Genomic DNA, 27,860 nt, shown 5'->3' on the forward strand with positions numbered 1-27,860 from the left:
ACACATCAATGTGCCAAGCTGTTGTGAGAAGCATCAGGGAGGGGTGCTGTCTCTTGGACCCAGGTTGTTTTTATTTTTATTTTTTTATTTATTTTGGTTTTTGAGACAGGGTTTCTCTGTAGCTTTGGAGCCTGTCCTGGAACTAGCTCTTGTAGACCAGGCTGAATTTGAACTCACAGAGATCCTCCTGCCTCTGCCTCCCAAGTGCAGGGATTAAAGGTGTGCACCACCACCGCCTGGCTATTTTTTTTGTGTGTTTTACATATATACACACATATATGCATACATACACACACATAAGTCTAGATGCACATACACACACATATATGTCTGAGACAAAGTCTTACTCTGTAGACCAGGCTGACCTCAGACTCATAGAAATCCACCTGTCTGCCCCTCCAGAGTGCTGGGATTAAAGACTGCACCATCATAGCCAGCTTGGACCCAGGTTATAACTTTATGAAGCTGTCTGCAGAGCCATATATTCTTTATGTGTATTGACTGAGGGACATTAAGAAGCCAACTTAGTCTTCTGTGAAGCGATGATGGGGTGGCGGTGATGATGGTGATGACAGTTAATAGCACTTCCTACCCCACAATTAATATTCATGGATTTAATGCTCACAGAACCCCTTATGACAGTGCTTGTGGTTAAAATGTGATACATTAAGATACTTTAAATATGAGTTTCTATTGTTGTTGAGACAGTATTAGTGGTTCAGGCTGGCATCAAGCTTCCTCTACATCTCAGGATGGCTTTGAATTTGTCATCCTCCTGCCATCACCTCCTAAGTGCTATGGTCACGGGCATGGCCCACAATATCCAGCACTCTAAGGTACTTTTTCTAAGGGAATTGATTGCCAATGAGTATGTTACACACTATGCCTGCATTTATTACAGACATTCAGAATTGAATATGCATGTGTGGGGTGAGATATGGCTCAGTCAGTAAAGGGCACGCAAGCATGAGAACCTGAGTCTAGATCCCTAGTACCACACATGTGAGCACACACACTCGTGAGCACACACTCTGGCACACACTCGTGAGCACACACTCTGGCACACATTCATGATCACACACACACACTGGCCCACACTAGTGAGCACACACACTCGTGAGCACACACACACTGGCCCACACTAGTGAGCACACACTCTGGCACACACTCATGATCACACACACACACACACACACACACACTGGCCCACACTCATGAGCACACACACACACTGGCACACACTTGTGAGCACATACACTGGCATTAAGATTCTAGGCTGTGCACCTCAGATACTCTGTGCTAGAGGCCCTGTCCTGCTCTCCCCCTCCAATCTGTCATGAATCAATATGTTTATAACATTAAAATTACTAGAAAAGTAAAATAAGGGAGTGATATGAAACAGAGGTCCACCAACCACATGCGGTTCAAAGAATTAAAACTTTACAGACTACTGTTTAATATCATATAGATGTTATGAACTGTCAGCAAGAGTCTTCCAGTTAGCACAGGTCTGTGGACCACCACTGGTCAGATCCAGTCTAAAACACAGAAAACAAATATCCCCTAGCAATCAAAAGAATAACTATCTTGGGATGATACCCGAATGATACTAACATATGCTTTATCTATCCAGCATTGGAGTGTTTCCTGACACCTTAGACATGTGGTGTGTGGCCAGGGTCCTCTCACACACTTTGTGAGCTCACAAGAGGGCTCTCTCTTCCACACACCACCTGCCCTCCTGTAGACCCACCCACACTGCTGAGTCTCCTCCTGGCAAGCTGGTTGGCTTGCTGTCTCCTGGGGAACTCATCTTTGTTTTATAAATTGAAAAGAAACTTTGTGTGGACAGTAAAAGATGGAGGCTACACACCTGCGTTTATGTCCCCACCTTAAGAAAGGAAGCCTACCTGATAGCATTTTCCTGCAGCCTCCTCTCTCTTCACAGCCACCACCACCCTGGAGCTGGGATCTTAAGCAATGCTCATGCAGCTTTTACTGTTTTCACTACCTAGAACTCATCTGCGACTCTAGATGTGTCTACTTCCTGTCTAGACCTCACCTATGACTCTAGATGTGTCTACTTCCTGTCTAGACCTCATTTACAACTCTAGATGTGTCTACTTCCTGTCTAGTCCTCATCTATGACTCTAGATGTGTCTACTTCCTGTCTAGACTTCATCTACAACTCTAGATGTGTCTACTTCCTGTCTAGACCTCACCTACAGCTCTAGATGTGTCTACTTCCTGTCTAGACCTCACCTACGACTCTAGATGTGTCTGCTTCCTGTCAGCTATAGCTACTCTATTTTTCACATTTAAATATTTTCATGTAAATGATATAAGCCAATACTTTTACAATTTGATTTCTTGACACTATATTTGTAGATTGATCCGGGTGATATGCATGAATCCAGCTCATTAGAATTTAGTACTGCCAACAGTTGGCTTTTTCTTTAAAAACATGATTATATAAAGTATATTGCAACAAGCTTCCCTTGTATAGGGTGTATGTGTGTGTGCCTGTATCTGTATGGATTGTGTGTGTGTGTGTGTGTGTGTGTGTGTGTGTGTGTGTGTGCAGGTACACATGTTTGATTGTGAGAGGAGACCAGAGGAAGAGGTAAGGTGTCCTGCTCTATAGAGCTTGACTTATTCCTTGAGAAAGGGTCTTTCTCTGAGCTTGGGGCTTGACTGGCAGCTATCAGGTCCCAGTGACCCTCCTGTCCCCACCCAGACAGTGTCTGTGTCCTCCAACTCCACAAAGATGGGCTGTCAAATGGAAAGAGTCTAGGTCCTGACCTTGCAATTACAGTTTAAAAAGTGAGGCCTGAGAGAAACTCCTTCCTGTCTGTGAACTCAAACTTTATCAGTTTGTGTCTGATAAAACACAAAATTTAGGTGACTGGGACCATGTACATTTTGAAAGGTGACAAAAGGAAGTTAAACTTCATTTAAAATCAGAACTCAGAGAAGACAGACAACCAACTCTTGCCTAGAGAAAAGCCTCCCTGTCTGGGTGATCACAGCAGCGATGGCAACATGGAAACACCCACCTTATTGGCAGCATCTCTGGCCTGATGAATGAGTTCTCGGATTCGGTCCACATTGTCAGAGATATTTCCCAGGGGCAGTAATTGTTGGTTGATACTTTCAATCTTGATAAAAAGATCAGGCAACTTCTTGGTTAATTTCTTTACTGTTGATGAAATGAGAAAAAGGAAATTTTAATAGTACACTGAGAAAAGGTTATGCATGTGTTCTTATGGGAATATTTGTTCTGGAAATCCTGAAAACAAGATGGACTATAATCAGGCAAGATTCACCTAAATTCATTACAGATTTCTGTAATGATGTAGGTATCAATTTTTTCCTTGGTTAATATGGGAAATATTTATTTTCTTATCCTTTAATAGCAATCATACAAATACATCACGATTAAGAACTCCCACAGTACAAGAAGGAGAAGAAGAAAGAGGAGGAGGAGAAGAAGAAGGAAGAAGAGGAGGAGGAGGAAGAGGAGGAGGAGAAGGAGAAGAAAAAGAAGGAAGGAAGGAAGGAAGGAGGAGGAGGAGGAGGAGGAGGAGGAGGAGGAGGAGGAGGAGGAGGAGGAGGAAATAAAATCTCTAGGTCATGCTGGGCCTGGAGAGGTGGCTAAGTTGGTAAAGAAACTGGCTGTGCAAACACAAGGACTTGAGTTCAGACCCCGAGACCCATGTAAGGAGCTGGGCACAGAAGTATGTGCCCAGCACTGAAAGGTGGAGATAGGAGAATTGGTGAGATTGCTGCCAGCTAATCTGCATCATATGAACTCCAGCTTCCATGAGAGACCCTGCCTCAGAAAATAAAGTGAATGTGGTTGAGGAGATGGCCCAGTGCTGCTGTTCAAGAATGAGGACCTGAGTGTAAAATCCCAGAACCGTGTAAACACCAAATGTGGTGGATGTGGGGACACCCGGGACTCCTCAGAAGTTCACGGGCCAGTTAGTGTGGCACACACAGAGTGAACAACAAGGGACCCTGCCTCAAAACAAAGTGGAAGACAAGAATCATCACTCAAAAGTGTCCTCTGGCTGGGCATGGTGGCGCATGCCTTTATCCCAGCACCCAGGAGGCAGAGGCAGAGGCAGGTGGATCTCTGAGTTCAAGGTCAGCCTGGTCTACAGAGTGAGTTCCAGGACAGCCAGGGGTACAGAGAAACCATCTTCTCTCTCTCTCTCTCTCTCTCTCTCTCTCTCTCTCTCTCTCTCACACACACACACACACACACACACACACACACACAACACACACACAACACACATGCACACACACACACATTGTTTGTAAGAGACAGGAAGGACATAGGGCATGTAGTACATGTCTTTAATCCTAACACTCAGGAATCAGAGATAAGCAGATCTTTAAGTTCAAGGGCAGCTTACTATACATATCAAGTTTCAGGGCAGTCAGGTATATATGGGAAATACCATACACTGAGACCTTGTCTCTGGGGGGAGAGGGGGAGGAAAATGACTGAAGAATAAACATGAACTTCTGGCATCTGTTCACCTGCATACACTCATGAACACACAAGCAAGCTCATACATACATCATATACACACCACACACACGCAGGGAAAAGGAGATATTCTCCCTGTCTCTAACACAACATCTTGATATTTGAATAGATCCCATGATACTGATTTGAGGTCAGACTTTACTAGAAAGGAGCTGCAATGGATCGAGGCCTTAGCAATGGAGAACGTCGTGAAGACGTCCTGATACCTGAATTGTTGGCATCGGCCAGAGCATTGCTGAAGTCCTCATGTCGTGTGCTTCTGTAACTATCCTTAATTCGTCCCAAGTCTGTCTGGATGGGGTTGAGCCCATCCAGAATCTCGCTTGTTACGCCATTGGCCTTCCTGACCATGCTCCTCACACCGTGGATCACACCCTCAGTATCACCTAGAACACACAAATAGGGAGGGAGGCATAAGGACCTGGACATTCTTCCCAAGAACCGGTGAAACTACGGTCTAGGGTGATGATTACCTCTCTGTAACCCATGAAGACTGTCCCGGGCAGCAGTGAGGTTGGCATCCAGCAGGTTCTTCTGAACTGAGACAGTGTTCAGGGTTTGGTGCAGCCTGTTGAGAGCTGGACTGACTTCTAAATGAAGGAATGAAGAAAGAAAACACCAAGAGGCAATGACTTCATGGAGTTGGATCTTCTGTGGGTATTTGTGGTCTCTGAAGTGGGCAATGTCTTCAGACCATTGAATATCTTAGCCTTCACCCACCAATGCCACTGCAGTACCCATCCCCACAGCTGTGGGGTCTCTGGAGACAGAGGCTGGAAGAGCAGTGTACCAGAGCCTTGTGGTGATTGGCTTCTCAAAAGGACACACAAAGATGCAAAATAACTCAGGAGACATCTGGACTTCCACTCTGACCTGAGCAGAGGAGGCTTCTGAAGGGCTGTCCCAACATACAGTGTGTGGCTGGCACTGCCTAGGATGTAAGGTTACCCACACCCGTTCAATGAATGAATGAATACTTGGATGAGCAAATGAATGAGCAGCAGGATTGACTTGCAGCCAAGACGAGGCTGTTCCTGAGAGAGCCTCATGCAGAGGACTCAAAGGGAGTGTTTGTTTCTGTTCCTGCAGAACGATGCAAGAACCTGTCCCTAGGTTTCCTAGAGAGATGTTCAATGTGACACATCAAAATAAACTGATGAAGAAAATGGTACAAATCCTCATCCCTAGCTAACAATGCAGCCATCTTTGAGATGTAGAAAGTGACCAGCCAGTGTATTAACACCATGCTGGTGACACGTGGCTTCTTATGATTCCAGCAACACAGTCAACAGCCCAACCTACTTAGAACACCTGTCTTGGCCACAGCCACAAGTCACCCTAGCACTGAAGAGGTGGAGATAGGAGGATTGATAGAGGGCGTGCTTCGTATGTTCAAGGCCCAAGTCTGATTAACAGCGCCATGAAAAATAAATATACAAGCAAACAACTGCAAATGCTCCATGTCAATCCAACTCTAAGCCCAGTGTTATAAAGAAGGCAGACATAATTCCATAAAATCTTAATGTTCTGAATGCATATCAGAAGATACTTTTTGTGCATTTGATTTTCAAAAATATTTAGTAACTAAATAAGGGCCTTCATCCAGTCCTCAGAATGGACTCAGTAGCCGATCAAGGACTGAGAGCCCAGACGCCCGCCTGGCCGTGGCTTCCTGCGAGAGACCAGAAAATTTCCAGAGGCAGCATTTTCAAAGCTTGGAGATTGCTGGGTTTCAAATGGCTGTAGTTCCTGTGTTTCAAAGCCTCTACCCCTGAACTATGCCCCCATGTTAAGACAATTTAATTATTTTTAAGTACATGAGATGAAAAATTAGCAAAGATAAATGGTTAAAGATACCAAAGATAAAATTAATAGTTAAAATTTTCTTATGGCCCATGTTGGCAGTGATTATTTTTTGATACTTTGAGTTGCTAAGCTTTTAGGGCTTAAGGTAACTTGAAGCAGTTGCTGTAATGATCTAGGATGAATGGCCTTCATATGTGGCTTCCCACTACCAGAATTACCAGTGTATTAAGTATGTCTCCAAAGTCAGGCCCAGGAAGGCTAGCATTCTCAACTTCGTCATCTGCATAAGACCCACGTCAAGTTCATGCAGGATGGATAGGAGCTGTTTAGGACTCTTGGTAAATGCACGACATCAGATAACATAAATCACGAGTGCAGAAGTGCCCTTTGCATTGACAGTGGGATCAGAAGACACTTTTTCATCAGACTGCCCCACATTCCCACAGGTTGATTAGCATCCTTGGTTGTCCCCACCATCCACCCTCCTAATACCTTGCTGGAGCCTTTTCTGTGTGACCTTGGCTTCATTTAACAGTTCATCGCTGTCGGAGCTCAGGGTCTTAGCTCTTCTTGGAAGATCTTCCTTTATCAGTGTCTGAAAGCAAAATATTTATCAGCCTTGAGCAGACACTACTCCTTAGCAAACGCAGAGAAAGATTTTTCACCTTAGCCCCAAATCCCTTGTCTTTAATCTTTAAAGAACAAGATTTGAAAGAGATGAACGACACACTGTTGACTAATGATGCGGTTAGGACTCTAGGCAGATGTGTGCCTGTGGCCCGGGGAGCTGGGCTGATCTCCGGTGACAGATGTCTAAGCTTGCACAAAACCCCTGCAATCATTTAGTTGCCTTGAGGCTTTCAAGCTTTGGAACCTGAAAGTCTTCGATCTTTCAAAGCTCAGCTTCCCAACTCTATTATTTCGTGTTCTAGCCTTTATATCTTGGCTATAGGGACATTATACAGTACAGTAAAGATCCTGTAGGCTTCTGTAGACATGCCCAGATTTAAGACCAAATTGCTAAAAAAAAAATGGCAAACCAGGTAATTCCAAAAATCTTTCTTTTGGTAATAAATATCAACCATTAAGGCATAAAACACCTACTTTAAAGGAGGATAAACTATTTGTTTAGTTTCAAAATAACATTGGTATGTTTTTCTATCTGATTGTACAAATACATTTTATATTACACTCCTGATATCAAATAGTCAGTAAGTGCAGACATGATCCAAACCAAGAACAAACTCAAGTCAATTACATTTAACAAGCTCTGATTTTGAATAAATAGTATTTTTAATACTGTCCCATGCATGGGAGAGTAAGCAAACAAACTGCCTCCAGAGCCAGTCCAGCAAGCCAGGGCAGCTCCAGGTACCCACTTGGAGGGCAGACTCCGAGGCGCTGGTGGCCTTGTTGGCTGCATCTTCCGCTGCTCTGATGGCACTGAGGATGTTCTCATAGGCAGTGGCAGCATCCACAGCACAGCGTACCAGCTCATCCCCGCTGGTATTTTTCTTTATCCTGGAAGATGATACAGGATGAGTATAGGCCACGCAGCATCCTTTCTCTGCCCGGGGCTGATATTCTCCCAGTGACTGCACTGTGCTGTGCACTTGCCATTCTGTCCACAGGACACAACCAGGGGGCAAGTCTGAATTTGACTTGGACTACGGGTTCTGGATGGGGCTTTGGCCTTGATTAAGCCCTCTACCCTGCTCCCAGGTCCTAACCAGCCCAGTGAAGACCTTGCTTGGTGCTCAATCGACCCACAATGTCTGGATCTGCAGCCAGGCACTCACTCTTCCAGCTGCTTGGCCAGTTCCTGTAGAGACTGCGCATGCTTCTCGGCCTCCACCACCACGGATGCTTTGCTGGCCGACCTGGAGAGTTCTCGCACTTTGCCGCTTAGTTCCTGTCTGGCTCCATTTAAAGCCGCAGCCAAGCTTTCGTACTCCTATTTTTTTCAAAATAAACAATATAAATTCAAGCAGTGAGCATGTGTGCCATTTTCTCAAACTCCCTCACAAATTGTTTCTCATGAGAATTTATATTTTCTAAGTCATTTTTATCATATCAGCTTATCCTGAGTTCAGACAGTGGCATTGACTATAATCCAAATTTTTTCACCCTCTTGAATATCTTCCTTTCGATGGGCACCATCTTTATAAGGTTTATGTAGCTCCAATGTCATCCTCAAGGTGAGGCTCTGCTAAGTGAAGGGCTTCTACTGGTATAAAGACAGAACGGGAAAGATTCTTTCGAATGCCCATAAGGCTGCTGAGAAGCCTGTTGGGTTTTTATCAAGTCTGATGCCTTCCACTAAGAAAGGCATGTTTGGTATTTTTAAGACAGCATTGCAATGCTTTTTTTTTTTTTACTTGCTCATTGCAGACAAATGAGGTAATGCAGGTGGATTAAGGCACCCAGCACTCATACTCCCTCCCAGCAGAGAGCTGCTGTTATTATTTGGGGGTGCACAGTTCTGTCTAAAAAGGATAAGCTCAAAGTAGGTTTGCCTACTGCATCGTCTCCTGACAATAGCATTTCACTGGTTTGGATGTTTCTAGAAAACCAGAGTCTGCTACCTTCTGACTTTTGTCCATTTGCTGCAGTAGACTGTTGGTCTGCAGCAGGGAAGAGTCTGCCGTGGCCAGGTACTTGGCGAAGTCGTTCTTCAGAGAATTCATTTCTCTCATTTGTCTCTGGAGAGAATAAAAGAGCCCGTGGGCACACACATTAGCAGAAAGCACAGACAAACTTACAGGACAACAGCAAATAAGACAAAGTCAATGTTTTCTTGAAGCCGACAATAGCCTAGCTTGCTGCAAGTGATTGATAGGGCCTGGATTCCCACTGTGTGTTGCTGAGTTACTATGGTACCCTTTGCTTCCATGGCTGAAGAAGTCTCATACACTGGACAACTCCACTGGTGATGTGAGGCATGTTACTAAGATCTGCTTTGGAGAACAGAACATAAGATTTCAACTAAATAAATGAACTAGGACCAATCACCTCCACACATCAGTCCTAGTAAGTGTGCAGCAGGCACTTGAATGAGAGACAGCACAGGGCAGAAGTATGCCAGGTTGGAAGGCTTAGAGGCTGGGGCTCACACTGCTGGAGGCTGCCCTCTTCCTTGGCATAAGCAGAGATGCAAACAGAGGCACTGCTATTCAGGATTGCACTGCACTAAGCATGTCACCCATAAGGCAATACTGGCTGTCTTTCTCCTCTTTGTGTGCCAATCCACATTATTCAACTCTGGTCTATCATTTCACAATCCTTCATGTTTGTTTTGTTTCTTTTTTTGCTGTTGTTTTGATGTAGGATATTCACCATTAAAAATATAAACTATAGAACTGAGGTGTTGACTTGATGTTAAAACAATTGCCTGACATGGGACCCCAGGGCTGATTCCAAATGCGACCAAAAAGAAAGTCTCTGCCTGCCTGCCTGCCATCTTGCCATCCACCCACCCATCTATCTGTCTGTCTATCTATCTATCTATCTATCTATCTATCTATCTATCATTGATCAATCTATCATGTGTGTATGTGTGACTGTGTGTGAGTGACTGTGTGTCGCTGTGCATGTGTGTGTCTGTCTGTATGCATCTCTCTCGTATGTATTTGTGTGTGCTGAAACCTTAATCTCTAAATTCTGCCATTATAATGGCATGTGACCTAAATATATTTCTGCCTCTTTCCTATACACAGGTAGATAAATGTTTCAGTTGCCTGTATTGGTGATTATTATAATATCTAACACAATGTTAATGGAAACACATTGGATGTGACATGATGAATCTCTCATCCAATCAGCAACGTCATTCCTCTGACGCCCTCCAGCTGCGGGCAGGCTCTCTCTGTCAGCGGACTCAGAATCCTCTGGTAGCAGGGAAGCGAAATGACTAGTCTTCCATTTAATGCCTCGGTCCTGTTTGATCAGGGTCTGAGGTGCGCACTCCTGCCTCTCTGTTCCCTCTTCTGCCTGTGGCTCACCTGGATGGCTCCCAGAGCCCCCTCATTTTCACGGTTGAGGCCAGTGGCCCGCTTTGCCTGGGCAGCTGAGTCCTGGAGGACAGCGCGCAGCTCCTGAAGTTTGACTTCATAATCACTTAAGGAATCCCGAATGTTCTTCAGCAGTCCGTTGTTTTCCACCTGGTGGGTTTCCAGCCAGGCCCTGACCCGGTTCAGTACTGCAACACAGAATTTATGATTTCACCTGAGAGATGAGTTTATTGAAGCTCGGTGCCAGAACTACGGGAAGAGAGCCAGCTCCTGCTCGTTCCATGGTTCCCACAGCCTTGGAGGGAACAGGAAGGCAAAGCAGGACTTGTGTAGACCTATCATGTGTGCTTGCTCCATGATGGTTCCCACAGCCTTGGAGGGAACAGGAAGGCAAAGCAGGACTTGTGTAGACCTATCATGTGCGCTCGCTCCATGATTCCCACAGCCTTGGAGGAAACAGGAAGGCAAAGCAGGTCTTGTGTAGACCTATCATGTGCACCCACGCACTGCCTTATGTGGTTGCTATGACAAGCACATGAGAACAGTAGCTGTTCTGAGAACATCAGCTGCTGCTGAGAAGACAGACTCGTGGATGAATGGCCTTAGATGTGGGACTTGAACAGAATAGAAAGCCATGATTCTTCCACTGCTAAAAGCAGATACTAATGCTGATTAGCACAAATGCTACATGTCAACTACAACCTGTATGTGTGCCCTAGATACAACATTTTATCAGAGAATACATATCCATTCTAAAAGATACGTGCTAAATTAATTTGGTTATTTTGACCCAGTGAGGCATTTTCTCTACTTAAAACCTTTACATATACCTAATCAAATTCTTGGATATTTGGCTTGGGGCTTTGTTTTATAATAATAATGCCAATGTAAACTTGTGATAAAAAACTCAGCAGTGGTAAAATAATAATTCTTAAAAATGGTTTCTTGAAGCTATGCTTGGTGGCTCATGCCAGTAATCCCATCACTTGTGAAGCTGAAGTAACAGCCTGAGCTAAGAGTGAGACTTTGCCTCAAAGAGAAAAAAGCGGGGGAGAGCAAGACACAAATATTTGCATTTTAGAACCATTTTTGAGGTCATTTGCACTGTGGTAGGGTGTTGTGCCTCTCAGAAACTTGGAGAAAAGATTCTGCCCCATTCCCACTGCAACCTCTAGCAGCAAGGTTTGCTGAACTGAGACCTTCCTCCTGCCGCCCAGAGCTCAAGACTGCGCTTAGAAAACTGCATTTGAGTTGATTAGAGGAGACGGAGGAATCGGGGCTGGCCTTACAGTGCTGGGCTTCTGCTTTCTCAGCCTCTGCTTCTCTGAGGTGTTTTCTGAAGTCTCGGCCCCGAAGCTCCTGCATCATGCGTTGGGCTTCTGCCATCTGCCTGGACCAGTCACCCGCGGGCACGTCCATGCCTTCTCCGCCTGGCCTAGCGATCTGCTTTAGGAGAACTGGAAAACACCAAGTAGCTTATTAAACTGGGGATTCTAGAAGGTTTGCGGAGAGTCCTTTTCACCTTTAAGTATCATTGTGGGATCTTTCTTTCTTAATTCTGAGCTCTCAAAAATAAAAATATTCGGTATACAGCAAAGGTTATGCAGTAAGCTTTAGTAGGGCTGGGTCACTTCTTACTGTGCACATTCTGGATGACGTTTTTAATCTTCGTGTCCAATTCTTTGGCGCTTTGCATCGTCTGATCAAGGTTGTTGTATAATGTTTGTGCTTTTCTGGAATTGACTTGTGCCTACATGGAAAACAACTCATTATGAGTGAGTTAGAGTACAGGGAAAATGAAACTGAAAACACCCCAAGGAGGAAAAGGTTAAGGTAATTGGCTCAGTACACCACCTTTTTTTGCAAAGTTTCGAATTCACTGTTCAGATTGCTCAGTTCTTTTTCCAGGCCATCCATTTTGGACCCATGACTTGAGATGGCAGAGCGGAAGTCAAGCAGCTGGCTCTGGAAAAAGACACAAAGCTAGACTCCAATCCGGAGCAGACACTGCCCAGCGGGCTCAGGTTTCTTCAACACAGTCAGTGCTGGCTCTATTGGGACGGGGTGGGGGCTGGGACATTTTGAAATAACTTACAAGATGAATCTACTTTCTGTTGTCAATTATAATAAGGTTATGAAACAAAGTTAATGTGTTAGCCCTCTCTCCACCATTACAATCCATTTAGCAAGTTATTATAAATAAAAGATCATCAACAGACGAAGAAAAAGTTGCATTTGGCTCAGTTTTAGAGGTTTTCGCCCCGTTGGTTTGGGCCCTGGGAGGCAGCGCTTCACGGTTGAAGCACATTGAGAGCTTTTCATTCCCTTGAATGAAACTGAGAAAAAGGAGGCGCTGGGGGCCAACAAAGCCCCCTTGAAAGCATGTACCCAATTCTAGAAACCTACCACCATCTCTTACATTTGGAATACCCCTTCAGAGCCGAGGCATTGTGTGTGTGTGTGTGTGTGTGTGTGTGTGTGTGTGTGTGGTGGGGGGGGGGTTATTGTGGCATTAAAGACCCAAACTACAGCAATCCAAAAGACAAGAGATTTTTTTTACTTGAATTAATGACCTTGCTTTATAAAAGCGGCACGTATAGCTATCTGTCCTGAAAGAACCCTTATATCCAAACCCTTGTATAACTGGAGGGGAATTCTGAGTGAATATACGGATATCCTCAAATTCAAATGAGGTCATTGGAGTCTTAAGAAAATCGGATGACGTGCCTGACTCAGCACAACCGACCGCCGCACTGGGTCACAATCCAGATCCCTACTCATTTTATTATTATATTATTATATTATTATTGAAAAGGTGACATTGCACACATATTTGGGATAGGGATTACTTTTAATTTTTGGAGGAAGGATGTAATACCTTGAGAGAGAGATTAAGTAAAATAATTCTATTGCCTTCATTTGTACATCAGAGACAATGTGGAGTAAAGAAAGCCTTAGGTGTGCAGATTAGCAGGTGATCCTGACACTAGGAGGATATTCTAAACTACAGGATATTCTACACACACATACACACACACACACACACACACACACACACACACACACTCAAGAGCATGCAAAGATGTTAGTTCATTTTTATTGAGCTGTTATGGAGTTTGTGTGACAGAGGAATAAGACAGATCACTGTAATTTACAGTGAGAAAGCTAAGGACCACTGAGCGGCGATGTGTGAAGGTGGGGAGCAAACCGTGGGAGCACACTGAGAGCCATGAGAGAAAGTGGGGAGCAAAGCATGGGAGCACACTGAGAGCCATGGGAGAAAGTGGGGAGCAAAGCATGGGAGCACACTGAGCGGCCATGGGAGAAAGTGGGGAGCAAAGCATGGGAGCACACTGAGAGCCATGAGAGAAAGTGGGGAGCAAAGCATGGGAGCACACTGAGCGGCCATGAATGAAGGTGGGGAGCAAACCATGGGAGCACACTGAGAGCCATGAGAGAAAGTGGGGAGCAAAGCATGGAAGCACACTGAGCGGCCATGAATGAAGGTGGGGAGCAAACCATGGGAGCACACTGAGCGGCCATGAGTGAAGATGGGGAGCAAACCATGGTCTTTTTGACCTTGGTCTTGATTTGAATTCCAGTCGTGTGAATATGCTGTTGTCCTTGCTTAGTTTCTATGTGTCGGTTAAACGACGATACTTTTTCTCCAAGAGACCTTGTGAGATGTGAGACACTAAGAACAGAGCCTCGCATCAGCTTCTGTGCAAAGCACTAAGTAATCAAAACAACTAACTCATGGGGTTTCCTTTTCTCTCACAACAAAAGGGATTTTTTTTCTCTCTATATATTAAACCTATAAACCATGGAGTTGAATTCCCTGAACGATGAAAAGGAACCATTCTTCGAGAATTATTTTCAGATGGAGCCACTGGCTTCAGCTCTCATTCCAAAAGCACTCATTAAACTTCACCCAAAGCTCCGTTCACTGTGTCTAGTCTTGGTTTTACTTAATCAATTCTTGTAGTTCAATAAATGTAGTTGGGTGTTTTCATCTCTACTCCTTCCATGAGATGCTCGCCTCATCTTGGTTCTCCTAATGGATACTATTCGTTAAGAAGGTTCAGATGTCCTACTATTTTCATTTCTCTAAGGTGCCCTCATCTCTTACCTGCTGCATTTCTGGTTAATGCGTCTGTTAAACATTTGCAGACTCAACCAGTGATTGCGAGTTGTCTCCTTCCCCCACACTTCCTTTATCATCTCTAGTGATCTCATAGTTATCACAGTCCCCCACCACGAAACCCTGTTCCCTGATTCTAAGACCAGACCATACATAGTATTTAAGAGAAGCATTTCTTCACAGCACTAAACTCTTACATTAGTAACAAGAAAGTTTTAAATCAGTAAAACAAGCTTTGATGATAAGAAACTAGAAAAGGAAGATCAAATCATTCCACAGAATGTAGAAAGAAGAAACAAAATATATGTGTAAGAGCAGAAATCAGTTTTTTGATATTATGCCCATCATAGCACTCTCGAGGGCTAACAGTAGTAGCACCCTTGAAATCCCCAATCTTCACCGCATTTCCCATACCAGCTACATGCTTCCTCCTAGCTGGTCACCCGCATGACATTTGTGCCACTATTGCACCACGGACATATATTGCCATGCTGGTCATTACTGTAGTTTATAGGATTCAGAGCTGGCTAAGATTGCTGATGACTTTCTCCACAGTAGCCTGCAGAGAACCTCCCAGTACTAAGACAGCCACTCAATAAGGAGGAAACTTTCTGGTCAGTAACGACTTGATTTCTCCATGACCTGAGCAAAATTTGTATCTCTCAGTTAGTGCAGCTCTCAGCTCATCAGGGAAGTTTCTTTGTGCAATGCCTGGTGGGTAACACAGAAACTCAGAACTGGTCCCAGTACAGAGAAGAAGTGTCAGCTGACACTCCCTTCCTCCTAAGTCTCTGGGACCATTGTAGAAGAGTGGAAATTCTATAAGAGCCAGAGCCAGGAAAGATCAGGCTGAAACAGTCTTCAGGTCATGCCGGAGCCATCACGCTCGTGACCTCGCCACAGACATGGCTGCCTGTACAAGACCTGTACAAGATCAAGCCAGTCAGCATTCCAGCATGGAGCATAAAGGGGTTCATGAGGACTGATTCCCCAAGAGAGAGCAAGTCACAGCACACTCACAAGCAACCCATCTGGATCCCCACAGAAGGCTCACCCTCAGGTCCTTGGCCTGCATCTCCATGTGCCGGATCTGTTCTAGGGCGCCGGCGCTCACACTCAGGCCCTGCAGCTTTGACTTCACTAGGCGGAGCTCCTCACCCATGCTGGCCAAGTCATTCAAGAGCGTCATCACACAGCTGTCACAATCTGCAGGGCCACAGGGAAAGCTGAATGTAGGCTGGAGCTCAGAAAAGGCACCGAGGACACCAGGGCTCTGTAGCCTGTCCCCTCAGACACCGATTATCACAGGCAGGGTCTCAGCTCTAGCCGGCTCCGGGAGGGATGTGTGCTCTGACGGCGTATGAACCGGATGCTCGAGAGCATTTTCTTCTTACTAGACATGGTGACTCTGAGCAGCTTGTTGCTTGTGTGGGGGAAAATAATAGTGACTGCCCTTTTGTGCTTATGGCGTGTCTGCTGGTGACTGTTTCGTCTACGGGGTGTCTACTAGTGACTGTTTGTGGAGTATCTGCTGGTGACTATTTTTGTTGATTGTCTCTGAGAATGGGTCTCACTAAGTAGCCCAAGCTACCTCAAATTAGTGATCCTCATGCCTCAGCACCCTACCTGATGATATAACAGACATGTGCCATGGCACACAGATCATTGGATGCTATGTTAAGTGATGTGACATCCTCAGAAAGTCCCCAGAAGTTGTTGGGGTTGGGCATCCTGTGTTTTTCTATAGGAAAAACGGAGACTTGGGAGGTAAGGTGGCCTCATGGTGGAAGACAGCAGCGAGTGGCGGGGGCAGGAGTGGAGACAACACTGTCCTTCCCCGTCCTCTTATCTTTGTTTTCCTATTCTAGAAGGTGCCTGTCCCATACAACACACACATCGTAAAGGGAGGGGGGGGTCCCCTTTTCTCACCATCGCATTCTTCTGCAGGGCTGCTATCTTTGGGCTCCTGGCCGACACAGTCTAAAATAGGGTGAAAAAAGAACATTTTTATTTAACTTGTTCTTCATCTGCCTTTTAGCTTAGACTCAGAAAGCCCACTAAGGAAGGTTTTAGTTTCATCACCGGCCCCTGCTCGCCACTTCCACCATGCCATCGCCATGAGCATGAATTTCCAGTGGTCTCCTTCACCAGCTATTACCGTCTCTTTTCTAAGAGGGGCATTTCTTGGGCATAGCATATCTCACTTTCCCTTTTCCCTCTTGGTAGAGATTCAGCTGGGGACCAGACAAACACGCTCCCACAGAGCACATCTTCAGACCTTTTGCTACTGCAGTCACTTCTGTTTGTAAGGATTTGTTTTTATTTAATTTGTGTGTATGCACATGTGCACACATGCCTCATACATGCAGATCCCTGTGAAGGCCAGAAGAGGGCGTTGCAGGTGTGAGCTTCCTTAAGCGCAGCATAGGAACTGAACCCAAGTCCTTTGGTGGAGCAGCAAGTACCTTTAACCACTGAGCCATTTGAGTTCCTCGGTACTTTTTACAAAGAGGGTCTCACTAAGTTGCCCAGGCCAGACTTGAACCTCTGAGTGCCTGCTCCAATCTCTTAAGCAACTGTTCTAGATTGGTGTTAACCCATTTGTTCAGTATTGCTTGGGGACAGCTGCTTTATTGGCTACAATCTGCACTTTCCTGGCTTAGGTCCGCTTGCCCACGACTGTAAGATGGGAGAGTTTACCTAAGTGTGTCTAAGCTACTTTCCTAAGACACTTTTTCAGCTTTTCTATGAAAGAAGTGAACATTTTTCTGTTTTGTTCCAAGCTTTTCTGAATGAATCCATACAAGCTGTGACAAATTGTCTTACACAGTGTATAACATCCACACCTCTGACTTGACACATGCCAGAACATGTATAAATAAGAGAGAAGGAACACTTGAGTTTCGTCGGGTTCACAGAAAAACAGCTGATATAAAAATAACTGTAGAGTGGACTAGAGAGAGAGCTCAGTGGTCAAGAGCTACATTTGCCAAGGACCTGAGTTCAAGTCCCAGCACCTACACCAGGTGGCCTAACTGCAATTCCAGTTCTAAGCGGCTTCTAAACCTCCCACTCCACGGACAGTGGCACTCTCGTGTGCTTACTCTCAGACAGACACATACACAGAACTTTAAAAGAAAGCTGCTTTTTTTAAAGAAAAAAAATTCAGTGTCCCAGGAACACCTCAGTAAAATCACCAATGTGTGTCTGAAGTTATCTGAGCTACAACTCATTGGAGTTTGAAAACAATGTTTTAAAAAACAACAACAACAACAAAAAACTAATGAAGTAATTGTTCCTCAAAGCTACCAATACTACTCAAGCATCCCCAGGACTGTCAAGGGAGGGCAACTTGTGAGCCAGAGGTCTATGTCATGCTTTTTAGACTACTGTCTCATAGAAGCCTTAAGATTCGGGTCACTAGGGATGTGCATGGAACTTACCTCCAGTTAGGGGGTCACAAGTGCTCAACTGGCCATTGCTGTTACAATTGCATGGTTGGCAGCTACCTCCAAATTTCTGGGGATTCCCAAAATATCCTGGTGCACACCTTCACAAAACATAGAAAGGCTAAGAAAAACGCAAATAACTATCACTTATCCACCTTATTTTCCCTATTTGAGACACCGTAGTTGGGTAATAGGAAAGGTGACCCAGGCTGGCGAGAATGAACAGTTCTCATGTTTATTCTGTTCCATAATGAGGCTCCTAAGGGTAGGAGGCAGGCAGGGATCACCCTTTAAATCCCACCTGCCCTGCTACTGACTGCCCAGTAGCTGAATGACAGGAATAAATGGTTTGATCAACACAGATGTCAGGGTGGGCTGGGTTTTATTGAGTTATGCTCCTGAAGACATCACATAAATATTGTTTTATTTGAGGCCAACATATTCAGAGAAATAAACCCAGGAATTTTAATCCTTTCCATGGAGAAGAATTTCTGTATTTCCTAATGTGTGATTTCAAGGCTGTGCAATCTATATTTATGCTAAGTTCGGCAGCGGGATATATAAGACGGTGACAGTACTAACAGGAGTCACAGCTGCTACCTCTGGCCATGGGCTATTGTCACTGTAGATAGCACAGTAAGCTGACAAGCCCAAACCTCCAAGTTTAAAGGTCATATGCTCTTGATGCTTAAATTTAGTTAGTAAGAAAAATAAAACGTATTAAATTTCTAATATTTGGAAGTCAATGAAAATATTTCTATTTATCAGTATTTCCCTATATGAGGAAGCCTGAATTTTCAGTAAATTGGCATTATACTATGTTAACATAATGGAGATAACAGGCTTGAAGAGATACAGTAATCCTTTCCCAAGGTTTAAGTCAGTAATAATAATAACAACAACAATAACTCAGCCATTTTCAGCTTATGTTCCTGAAGGTACCCTGGTGTTGTCTTCAGAGAATGTAGATCCTGGGTCAGAAACAACTGGCTGCCCTGCCACCCAACCACCTGTGCTGTGCTCCTGGGCTGTCAATCAGATCCCCTCAGGAAACATTGAGGGTTTTCTCATCGCTGTCTCTCTAGGACTCACAGAGCTGCCCGGCACGCACCAGGAGCCCAGTAGGTCTGTGATGGCTGGAGGGATGGTGAACCAATGAATGACACCCACCTTGACTAGTGGATATCAGTATGGTATGAGAGTCTACCAGCCTTCACATGCAGACACTCAACAAAATGTACCATGATTATAAGGTGGAGTGCAACGTTCATTTCATCAGTATCACTGGTAATTGCACATTTCAGAAGGTAGACAGGAAGGCAGACACCCACATACTCTTCCCTATTAACAAGGCAGAGGCGGTTTGTCCAAATCTACTAAGCAGAGTGGTAAGGTGCTAGTACTGAGGCCTCACACTGACCAGCCCCGTGTTCTTCTATTCTGTGGAAGATGCACGCTCCAAAGTACTTTATTTTCACTTCTCACTTATGTCTAAAGTTTCTGGAGAAAAGATCAACATATCCTTTACGAGGTCATACAAAGAATCGGGGCATTTAATTCTTCTTCCTTATTCTTACAAAGCAGCGTTACTGGTTACAAGAAATAAGTGGTCCTCTTGTTTTCCTTTCACAGTTAAACACAGTGGATTGGAGCAATGCTTCCTGCTTCTCAGATGACATTAGTATGGGAATAGAGAGCAGAGAACACACCTGTCTGTGGCTCTGTGTGGCTGGGGAAGAGAGAAGGGAGTATGGGAGGAGCTAGAAGCCTTTCTTCACTTACCCTAGGCAGGCTGCCCCTCCCAAGTTCAATGAGGCTTCTCTATATAGGATAATCCTACTTGATGTAGGAAGGTCATCTGTCTATTTGTTACTTCCATTGGTTAATAAAGAAACTGCCTTGGCTTTTTGATAGGGCAGGATTTAGATAGGTGGAGTAGACAGAACAGAATGCTGGGAGGAAGAGGGAAGTGAGGCAATCGCCATGCTTCTCCTCTCTGGGTCAGATGCCATGGAGGCAGCCACCAGGTCAGACATGCTGAATCTTTCCCTGTAAACCACCACCTCATGGTGCTACACAGATTATTAGAAATGGGTTAGTAAAGATGTAAGAATTAGCCAGTAAGAGGCTAGAGCTAATGGGCCAAGCAGTGTTTAAAAAGAATACAATTTGTGTGTTGTTATTTTGGGTGTAAAGCTAACCATGCAGGAGCCGGGCGGGAAGAAAATCAGGCCTGCCCACAGCTCCCTCTACACCTACTTCTCACCCTTGACCTCCTCATCTGTCACTCCAGACTTAACATCAGGGCCATGAATGACGCCAATGTGCAGTCATGTTTAATAAATAAAAATGGTGCCTCAGCCTGGCACTTGTGAAAAGATGTTTTTAATTAAGAAACAATAACTTGTTTTGGGATGTCAAGTGTAGCATATGCTAAGGGAAGAATTGTTAATTTAAAAAATGTCTCTTCAAATCAGTTGCCAAATAAACAGACGCTTCATCAAGCCTGTTATTGTTTTGACTTTGCTGTTTCTACAGAACCACAAAGAGGCTAAAATCAGAAGAGTCTCTCCCAGATGTGCACCCCAAACTTTAAAGTCACAAAACTGCGAATGCCTTCCAAGCCCTGCTTCTCTGGCCCCCACAGCATCCCATATCCACAGAGCTGACTCTTCCATCCCTTGCTTTCCAAGGCTGCTTGGTTGACTCTTCAGTTGGCTGTTGGGACTAGGGTCCCACGCAGCCCCTAGCATCAACATTTCATACTGGATAGAGATCTGGAGGGAACCACATACTTTGCGTATTTTATGCAATGCAGCCCTTTGGAATATTGAGAGGTGGAATGTTAGGCTATTAGAACCTGGGTCAACTTTTGCCTTACTCAGCCTACACGGCACCCAGTGCACAGAAGCTACTTAAGACTTAAGACAATCTGTCCGTGAATAACTAAAGTGTATCTTTGGGGCACATGCCCTCCACTACACTCATTATTAATAGAATTTTTTGTTTCATGAGTATTATTAAACACATCTAATATGAGCGGTGTTATGATAGGCAGCAGGAATTGGGAAACGAACAGGCTTTCCTGAGTGTAAGGCTATGGATTGTGTGTTATACAGAATTATAATTAAAGCTATTTACATATACAGAAAAGAATATTGTGAGGACAAGGGTATATAGAGATGTGTACGCTTGGGTGTGGGTATGTGTAGGAACAAGTCTATGGGAATGAAAGCATGAACTGATATTTAGGGAAGCAGTATTTAAGAATGTAGGGGAAGTGGCATAAAGACCTTGGGAGATGAGAGTTATATAAAGAATACATGAGGATGTGGGGAAGGGTAAGTGTGTAGGGTATTGGCCAAGGCTAGGGGTATGCTGGGAGGAGAAGAGATGTGTAGAGATAGGGAAGGGCATGCAGGAATGAGGATGGGGCCTGGGGCACATGGTGGCATGCATTGGGAGAATATAAGTCTGTGTGTATGTGTGTTTGTGTGGCATGTGCTCATCCTCAGACTTCTAAAGATGAGCAAGAGAGAGAAGGATGTTAATAATTTGAGTGAAAAGTCTTGTATTTTTTCCAAGATCTTTCTAGCCCTCATTGGGATAGCAGCCCCAAACCAACTGTCTAACACACCTCACCTGCAGATTTTGCGGAAGAGGGGGCTAGGGGCAAGCAGCACACAGGCAGGGAGGAGCCTACCTCTCACACTGTGCTCCTGTATATCCGGGCTTGCAGGCACACCTCACATTTCCTCCATCCACAGTACAGCCGGTGGCAAAACTTAATGGAAGAAAGGAAAAGGGTGTCAGTGGAAAGAATCCCATTGGTTCATTGTTTTCTTTCATAAAAGACCAGCTTCCATGAAGGGAATATTAAAACCCATTGTGAGGAAGATCTCTAGTGAAGAAAGTTGTGTGGGGAGAAAGTTTTGCTCCTGGAGACTCGACCGACTGTATAATGAATGACTTCCGCTGACACTGGACAGATGGGGTGGGGGCAGACAAGCATTTTCCTTCTGGGTTGGAAAATGCATTCCTTCCCTGGAGACAGACCCAGTCTGGAAGAGATGATTACAACACTGATTCCCCAGGAATAACAAGGAAGGGATGCGAGTCCAGGCAGGAAAGAGAATAGCAAGTCCTGATTCTCTTAACGCCTTGTCTCCTTGTTTATGCCAGCATCTTTTGCACAGAGCCCACACCTGTGAGGCCGGCGGGGCCTTGGGAGCCCCGAGAGGTGCAGAGCTTCCCCGTGGCCTTGCCGATGCTTCACACTGTTCTCTAGTCAGCTCCTGAAATTTCCTTCTCTTCTAGTTCTAAACTGACATATAACTGAGAAATCTTTTTTCTCTTCCAAACAGAGAAGCCTTGAAATAGCCATGTGGACTTGCATAGTGTCCATGCTTGTGGAACGTTACCCTGATGCAATCAGAGGAAGCTGTCTAACAGGAGAGGCTTCCTGAGCCTCCTCAGGGATCATATGAAGTTTCTCAGTGATGTTTCGATCGATGGAGGAAGAGACATCAAACAGCTGTAATGATAAACCCTAAGGTCTGTGTGCATCCCAGCCCCACTGAGTCTGGGAGCTGGCCTTGATGATAGATATATGCTTTAATCCAAAATGAAAATCTCCTGAGCACACTGATAGAAATTTTGCTGTTTTCTTCTCTTGTCAGCCTCTGTCTGTGCTAGTCTGGGCAGGCACGGAGTGATAGATCACTAGACAAATAACGCCGCAGGACAAGGCAAGCCGAAAGGGATCAAACACATAGTTAGGAAAGCAAGGCAGACATTTCAGACTTGGGGATCTCCAGGGAAGCAGCCCTCAGGCACGTAACTTGGGGAAAAGGAAGATGTGGTTAGTCCAGCTGACCTCGGCTGGTATCAGTGACCTTACCTCTGAGCCTGTGTAGCATAGGCACAGTTTCTCGCTTTTCATGCCCATCACTGCTTTACTTAGTTAACCGCTGTGTCACGTTTTCCTTGGAGCCCATGGTGAGCACATCATAAAGAACAAGATTAGAACAATGTGCCATGTCCAAAGGACACGAGAATCAGTGGTGACTGCTCTACCTGTGGTCTCTCAGTCACACCAGGCCTGAATGACAGCTACAATTGGGCTCAAGGGTTCAGACTCCCCAAGGCTTCCATCACAACAAGGAGTAAACCAGATGCTTGGTTATAGTCTTTAAGGTTTAATGTTGTAGAATCTGAGTCCTCGTTGGACCCACAGCTGCACCTCCAGCCCTCTTGGTTCTGGTGGTGCACGCCTTTAAACCCAGAACTTGGGAGGCAGGGACAGACGGGTCTCCATGAGCTCAATGCCAACACCATCTACAGAGCAGCCCTGTCTCGAAAATCCCATCTCGGAAATGACTCCCATGGAGCCCCTGCAGGGAGTGGCATCGTTAGACTCCTATGACCTTAGCTGCAGGTAACACTCTGACCCATGGGTCTTCAGGATGATCCAGACGAATTTTCAAGACTTGAAAGCTACTTCTATTGGAACCACTGACTGTCCTCTTGGGCATGTGCAAGTGTCCTGTGGGTAACATGGCTGATAGCAAGGGACAGAAAATCCAGCCGTCAGATGTGGTCAAAGCTGTCGTTTCCTAAACGAGCACCCTATGAAGTTCAACCACACACATAGATGACGGGCCAATGTTTCCTCATCTCATCTTGCCATGCTGCATGTCCTAAATGCCCGTCTTCCTTACTCCATGAATGGTCCTGAGCCCTGCTCTCGGGGACGTGGTCAGGCTTGTTCCACACCCTGTCCCTGTGCTGCTGTTGCCTCAGAATCAACCCTGTCTTTCTATTTCGTTAGGCTCGCCATTTCAGAGACTGGAAGATCATACATCCAAATAAGGAGGCCCTTGGGTCACTTCCACCCCTCCTGCCTCTGCATAAACATATCTCTTTAGCACCTTCCACACCCACTCTGAGTCCTGGACAACTGCCCGATCACAAACTGATGTCTGTGAGCTTCTGCTGTACCTGTTGGTGTCGGGGTGGGGCACATCCTACAAGGCTGTCCCTTCTGACTGTTGTCCGTGAGTGTCTACTGTGCCTGTTGGTGTCGGGGCGGGGCACACCCTGCAAGGCTGTCCCTTCTGGGACCAACATGTACCTCGGCTTTCTCCACTCATTACTCATGTCCCTGCCAACCAACCATGGCTTCTCGGCCCTTCTGTCTACCACAGCCACTCACCGTCAGTCCCACAGCCCCATGGCTATCTGATATTCTACTTCACATTTCTCTCTGCATGTACTTACTGAGCTGCGATCCTTCCTTTCCCTCACCCACGCCAGTGTAGCCCTGGGACATCAGATTCCACCATCCTTACTGCATGTCAGTTTCCCTAGTACACGCTAAGCCCCATAGTGGGTGCCCAGAAAGTCTGTTAAATCAAGAAGTGAGTAGAGGAAGAAGAAGAAGAAGAAGAAGAGGAAGAGGAAGAGGAAGAGGAAGAGGAAGAGGAAGAAGAAGAAGAAGAAGAAGAAGAAGAAGAAGAAGAAGAAGAAGACGACGACGACAAAAGGGACGTTTCTGCTTGATGATATTTTTCCTTGCATTTGTGTCTGTTCGTTAAAAAAATGGCTCAACCATTCAAGGCTAGCCACATAACCAAAAGGACAAATACATATACCGTACAATTCACCCATAAATAATATCAGTTCAATGGATTAATGCAGTCAAGAAGTTGTACAACCACCACTATGGTCAATTTTGGAACACTGTTATCACAGCCCTTGGCAGTTACTTCTCTTTAAGCTGTGCTCTCCTCATCCACTCTCAGTTCTGTGTGACTGCCGACTGCTGTCACCTGTGATCGGCTACTGTACCTGTTGGTATGAGGGCAGGGACACACCCTACAGGATCCGCGGATGGCGTTTCCATAGTGACCTTCCTTGCAGTGCTCACAGTGATCCCCAGCGGTGTTGTGCTGACAGTTCTGGGGACAGATGAACAGGACAGTCAGCTGTCTGTGGCATGGATCACTTTTAAGGCCACTATGGTCTTCAGTGCTGACGATTCAACCCAGAGATTCCAGTACGCTCAGTGAGCCCGGCACAACGGAACCACACCTCTACCCCAATCGCACCCAAATGTAACTCAGGTCCTCTGGCTGCATGATGATATTGGTTCTGCTGACTATATATTCCTATTTAATTGCCGTTGGTGCTGCATAAAATAGTGGTACTGAGCCGGAATAATAGCTCAGCCTGCGTCAAATTACTTGCCTGGTATGCACAAGGACCTGAGTTTGCTCCCTAGAAGCCATATTTTAAAAGCTGGTTAGGATGGTAGGTGCTTGGAATCCCAGGACTGGAGGATAAGGGTGGATGGGTAGATCTCTGGGGCTTACTAACTAACCTACTTAGCAAGCTCCAGAACAGCAAGAAACCCTGAGTCTAAAACAAACAAACAAAAATGGAGGGTGCTTAGGAAGGACACTAGTGTTTTTCTCCAGCCTTGCACACATACACCCCCCACACACACCATACACCCCCCCACACACACCATACACCCCCCACCACACACACCATACACCCCCACACACACACCATACACCCCCACACACACACCATACACCCCCCCACCACACTACCATCCCCCACAGTACAAGGGTCCCTTCATTAGGCTACAGAAGAGAAAGACTATATGCCACGGCATCATTTCATAGCTGTGGCATCTTTGGAAAGTTCCTTTAGTTCTCTAAGTTTCATTCTTTCCTGTACCAGTTTCATTGACATGACTGCGTATAAGCAGTCTCCCTAAAAGGTGCCGTTGGCAGAGCACCACTCTGCGGTGCTGTTAAGAGCATCTTAGAAAGAAAAGGGCAGGCAGGATGTGGTGGAGCAGGGCTTTAACCGGGCTCTTGGGAGGCAGAGGTAAGCAGATCCCTGGGGGTTCCAGGTCAGGCAGGGACACATAATGAGACGCTCTCTTAATCACACAGGCAAGCAAGCACAAATTAATGTGCTGGGTCCTTGGGAAGTGTGCATCCTCTCTCCTCCCTCTCGTTAGAAAGGGTCGTATCTGGAGGCTAGCCTCGTTCTCTTCATAGCTCACTGTGGTATACTGAAGGGAAATACATTTTAAATAGATTTACTATGTGGAATCTGTGAAAGAGAATAGAAAGTTATATAATTTTAGAAGATGTCCCTTAGAACTCAAGTTCCAGAGAATTAAGAAATTGTGTCTAGCCAGGCAATGATGGAGGTGTCACACACCTTTAATCCCAGCACTTGGGAGGTAAAGGCAGACAAGTTCCAGGATAGGCTTCAAAGCTACAGAGAAACTCTGTCTCAAAAAGCAAGAAAGGAAGGAAGGAAGGAAGGAAGGAAGGAAGGAAGGAAGGAAGGCAAAGAAAGAAATGGGGAGGAAGGGAGGGAGAGAGAGAAGGAGGGTGGAAGAAATTGTGTTTAAGCATTTATTTCCGTAAATGCAATCATCTTCATGTCAAAGTCAGTGTCTAATGGAAGGCACTCCACAACTTTACCACCAAGAGGTCTGAGGGCAGACTGAACAGATTATGGAGAGCATGTCTTTCTGTGGGATTTTTAATCTGCTATAGCCTCTCTCTCTCTCTCTCTCTCTCTCTCTCTCTCTCTCCCTTTCTTTTTAAGACCTTGAGAACCAGGCCTGGTGGTGCATCTTTTTTTATGGTTTATTTAACTTTATTTTATGTGCATTGGTGTGAAGATGTCAGATCTCCTGCAACTGGATCTTCAGACAGTTGTGAGCTGCCATGTGGGTGCTGGGAATTGAACCTGGGTCCTCTGGAAGAACAGTCAGTGCTCTGAACCACAGAGCTGTCTCTCCAGCCCCCTGCTATAGCCTTTCTTGACTTCACCCTTGCCACAAAGCTTCAAACATTCCCACATACACACACGCTGAGGAAAATTCCTTGTGCTACAGACATTTGGTAACCAAAGACACCATGTATTAACGAAATGACCTGGAAAGAGACTGAGCACTGAAAGTTGTGTATATTTTTACCTCTATGCCACCATAGTGCTTGAACAGGGAAAGACAATGGGTGTGAAGATTTAAATAGATTCTGAAGCTAAATTAGGAAAAGTAAAACACAAGAGGATGGGGCTTGTCTCCAACGGAAAAGACTCCTAAGTAGACAAACCCATGCTTTATGAATCTTTAAGGAACTAAAAATGATACAAAACATAGTTAAACAGTGCAGAGGTTTGAATGAGAATGCCCTCATAGGCTCATATGTTTGAGTCCTTGGTTCGCAGTTGGCAGAGCTGTTTGGGAAGGATTAGGAGGTGTGGCCTTGTTGGAGGACGTGTGTCACTGGGGATGGACTTAAGGGTTTTAGTAGCCCATGCCATGTTCAGTTAGCTCTCTACTCATGGTTGTTGCCCCAGAATGTGAGTGGGTAGGGTGGGTGTGGGTGTGTACGCATGTGTAACAGGGTGGGTGTGTACATATGTGTGGTAGGGTGGGTGTGTACACATGTATGGTAGGGTGTGTGAGTGTGTACATGTGTGGTAGGGTGGGTGTGTACACATGTGTGGTAGGGTGGGTGTGTACACATGTGTGGTAGGGTGGGTGTGTACACATGTGTGGTAGGGTGGGTGTGTACATATATGTGGTAGGGTGGGTGTGTACACATGTATGGTAGGGTGGGTGTGTACATATATGTGGTAGGGTGGGTGTGTACATATATGTGGTAGGGTGGGTGTGTACACATGTGTGGTAGGGTGGGTGTGTACATATATGTGGTAGGGTGGGTGTGTACATGTATGTGGTAGGGTGGGTGTGTACATATGTGTGGTAGGGTGGGTGTGTACATATATGTGGTAGGGTGGGTGTGTACACATGTATGGTAGGGTGGGTGTGTACATATATGTGGTAGGGTGGG

General features: G+C 45.4%; 1 protein-coding gene across 3 annotated transcripts in view; it reads right to left on the reverse strand.

Annotated features, from left to right (window-relative positions):
• The window catches only part of Lama3 (laminin subunit alpha 3), a 218,522-nt gene that overhangs the window by 38,247 nt on the left and 152,415 nt on the right, over positions 1-27,860 (reverse strand). For 2 of the 3 annotated variants that reach the window (XM_041659962.1, XM_041659964.1), the window contains 16 exons: positions 24,817-24,926; positions 21,671-21,751; positions 17,962-18,068; positions 16,448-16,498; positions 15,573-15,724; positions 12,232-12,342; positions 12,016-12,127; positions 11,667-11,834; positions 10,369-10,565; positions 8,953-9,069; positions 8,167-8,321; positions 7,747-7,888; positions 6,860-6,962; positions 5,035-5,151; positions 4,768-4,947; positions 3,057-3,199 (listed from right to left, as the gene is read on the reverse strand). In XM_041659962.1, coding sequence (XP_041515896.1) covers positions 3,057-3,199; positions 4,768-4,947; positions 5,035-5,151; positions 6,860-6,962; positions 7,747-7,888; positions 8,167-8,321; positions 8,953-9,069; positions 10,369-10,565; positions 11,667-11,834; positions 12,016-12,127; positions 12,232-12,342; positions 15,573-15,724; positions 16,448-16,498; positions 17,962-18,068; positions 21,671-21,751; positions 24,817-24,926 — 2,046 coding nt within the window. The remainder of the gene's footprint in view (positions 1-3,056; positions 3,200-4,767; positions 4,948-5,034; positions 5,152-6,859; positions 6,963-7,746; positions 7,889-8,166; positions 8,322-8,952; positions 9,070-10,368; positions 10,566-11,666; positions 11,835-12,015; positions 12,128-12,231; positions 12,343-15,572; positions 15,725-16,447; positions 16,499-17,961; positions 18,069-21,670; positions 21,752-24,816; positions 24,927-27,860) is intronic. The other variant, XM_041659963.1, reaches the window with a different exon arrangement.

This window comes from Microtus oregoni, unplaced genomic scaffold (assembly GCF_018167655.1).
Source record: "Microtus oregoni isolate MIOR12 unplaced genomic scaffold, Mior012 000011F_ref0000422, whole genome shotgun sequence".
NCBI lineage: Eukaryota > Metazoa > Chordata > Mammalia > Rodentia > Cricetidae > Microtus > Microtus oregoni.